Genomic DNA, 2,500 nt, shown 5'->3' with positions numbered 1-2,500 from the left:
TGTTAATGAGTGTGAATTTATTCTTTCTCAATATAAGTTTTTCTACAGTGGGTGGGATTACACTAATAAAGTTGTCTGAGAGAAGGGATAAGCGATTTTCTGAGAGATTTATGGTTGTAAGGTTAAAGCCAACCATGGGTTTTCCTTCTTTACCAGTCATCCAGATACAGGGCCAATTCCAATGTATCAAATTTTTAAAGCCGATATACTTCAGAGATTTCGTTTTAAATCCATTTAAGTGTAAAAAAGCTTCATCTAAAGTCATTGAGGGAATCTTTTCTATTGTCAGCGCTTCCAACTTTTTAAAAGAGCCGTAAGCTTCATGATTGAAACTAGAGATATTACATGAATGAAAATACAAACATTTGAGATTAGGAAAATATTGGAAGAAGGACGTGGGCATTTCACCTAATCGGCAATTGGCGTGAGGCCCAAACCTTAAGACTTTGAGATGCTTTAGAGATTCAAATTGCTGACCGAATTCCGCTGGAAGAGCAAGAGCGTCGATATTGAGGTCTTCTAGCTCATGCAGCATACCAATTGCTTCATTTGGATATGTAGTCGACCGATTTGAACTTCCTTGAATTTTCAAAGATTTTAGACGCTTTAAGCTTTTGAATAGATCAGGAGTAAATGTATCATAGTCTAGATTATGATTCCCTGACAATGACAGCATTTTTAAATCTCTTAAATCACGAAAAGACGTGGACTCTATACTCTGTATATTATTGAGTGAAAGGTCAAGAAAATGTAAACGATAGAGTCCGGTGAAGAAATCCTGGTGCACGTTTTGGATCAAATTGCCAGTTAAAAGTAAAATTTGCAGTTTTTTCAACGGGGAAAAAACTCCCAAAGGTAGAGAACGGATGCGATTATATCTTAAATCTAAAGTTTCCAGCGATTGGCTTGTCCCCGTTATTGTGTTTGAAATATTTAATATACCACAATCCGTTGCATGTAGTTCTTTAAGAGAAGTGTACATATAAACATTGGCTAGGTTCATATCTGTTATAAAGTTGTATGAAATATCCAGTCTTAGAATAGAAAGGGGTAGATCTTGCGGGATAGCATGCAAACCCTTCTTTACACAATCTGCGGAGACGTGAACATATTTTGTGTTGTAGTCAAGATATTTACAGAGACACCGAGTACTACAATTGAACATGTCCCTTCTATGATTACCAGAGCTACGTTTTATGAACCAAGGATCAAAATCGATCGTTTTTGTAGATATTTGGCAACGGTATTCATCGTCAGAGTCATCAGAATCGTCTTCTTGGGAAAAGTATGATTCCTTCAAATTGGGCCTTTGATCTATATGTCCACGTAAATAATCAAACGTTTTGTCACTGAGGTCGTGTTTATCATCTTTGCCTGTATCAGCAGGAATCTCATCAACATAGGAGTTCCCAAAGTTTGCAGCTTTTGAAACTTTCGACTCTTGTTCGAAATTTCTGCAGGTAGATTTTTAATTGAATCAATTCTTGTACTGGGGCCATTTTGGTCAAAGGTAATAATTTCGTTCTGATTCTTAATCCGATTGCTTTGAAAGGAATTTAACAAATTACTTAGAATTCTCTTCTTTCCAAGCATTTCAGTGCTTGATTTCGTCGGTGTGAATTGAAGAACCGTGTGATTCTTTTTCAGCGTGAGATTCGAATCTATTTCATTCTGAGCACAAGAAAAAAGAGGGATCAGACAGAAAACTGCGACAACTAGTATTGTACATTCCATATTCATCTTTCAAAGAACCTTGTTGCTGGCTGTGAAGAAAAGAAAATATGAAAAGTTCATTAATAAATTAAATTCTGGGATGCTTTATTTAAAACAGTGGACATTTGATCCACGTATTGTTTTTTTAAATTCCTCTCGATTTATCTTTAGACTCAATTTCAATCACTGCTACTGATTTGTAAAAATAGTCATGTTTGTTGCTGTTTTGTTTTTCAGTCCACAGCTTTCAGCAGCTTAGTGTCACTTTGCATAAGGATAAATTATACTGCAACGCGTTAATAAATTCTCTCATAATTCATATATTCAATACAGGTCCAGTCATCCATTAAAAAAAATAATGTGAGCTATTGTGTAGAGAACAATATCCACTAAAAATTCCCAAAGCGGTTTACAAGAATTCCACTGAGCAACACATCTACGCTGAATGTGTAAGATGAGACAAGACAACGTTTACATTTTTATTTCCACGGAAACATCGCGATTTCAGCCCAGGAATTCATTTTACACATCAGTATGGTGACGGAATGTCCTTTATTAAGAAATCATTTTTGTCCCGTCAAACATGGAGACAAAACCACAATAGAGCAGTCACCCAATGTGATACAGACTTTAATTCCTCTCTTTCTATTTCTATCTTTGGACTCAAGTTTCATCACTTCTACCAGAGGACGTACAATACCAGGACTCCACAATCATGTTTACAGCCTCGATTATCATGCGCGCGAATTGGTAACCCCTACAAATGCGGTGCTAGAAAATACAACCT

At 36.2% G+C, this 2,500-nt stretch overlaps 2 protein-coding genes across 2 annotated transcripts in view; one reads left to right on the top strand and one right to left on the bottom strand.

The window, feature by feature from the left end:
• The window catches only part of LOC144975946 (uncharacterized), a 551,710-nt gene that overhangs the window by 225,452 nt on the left and 323,758 nt on the right, over window positions 1–2,500 (top strand). The window lies entirely within an intron of this gene.
• LOC144975938 (toll-like receptor 4) overlaps window positions 1–2,500 on the bottom strand; it is a 34,576-nt gene that overhangs the window by 30,859 nt on the left and 1,217 nt on the right. The window contains exon 2 of the mRNA XM_078920147.1: window positions 1–1,763. This exon is cut by the window's left edge and continues 2,136 nt beyond it. Within this exon, the coding sequence (XP_078776273.1) occupies window positions 1–1,165 (1,165 nt within the window). The 5' untranslated portion in view covers window positions 1,166–1,763. The remainder of the gene's footprint in view (window positions 1,764–2,500) is intronic.

The sequence above is a fragment of the Berghia stephanieae genome, chromosome 6, assembly GCF_034508935.2.
Source record: "Berghia stephanieae isolate SIO BIC M18660-M18661 chromosome 6, UCSD_Bste_1.3, whole genome shotgun sequence".
NCBI lineage: Eukaryota > Metazoa > Mollusca > Gastropoda > Nudibranchia > Aeolidiidae > Berghia > Berghia stephanieae.
Note: the sequence above shows the minus strand (reverse complement) of the source record. Positions and strands in the feature narration are given on the sequence as shown.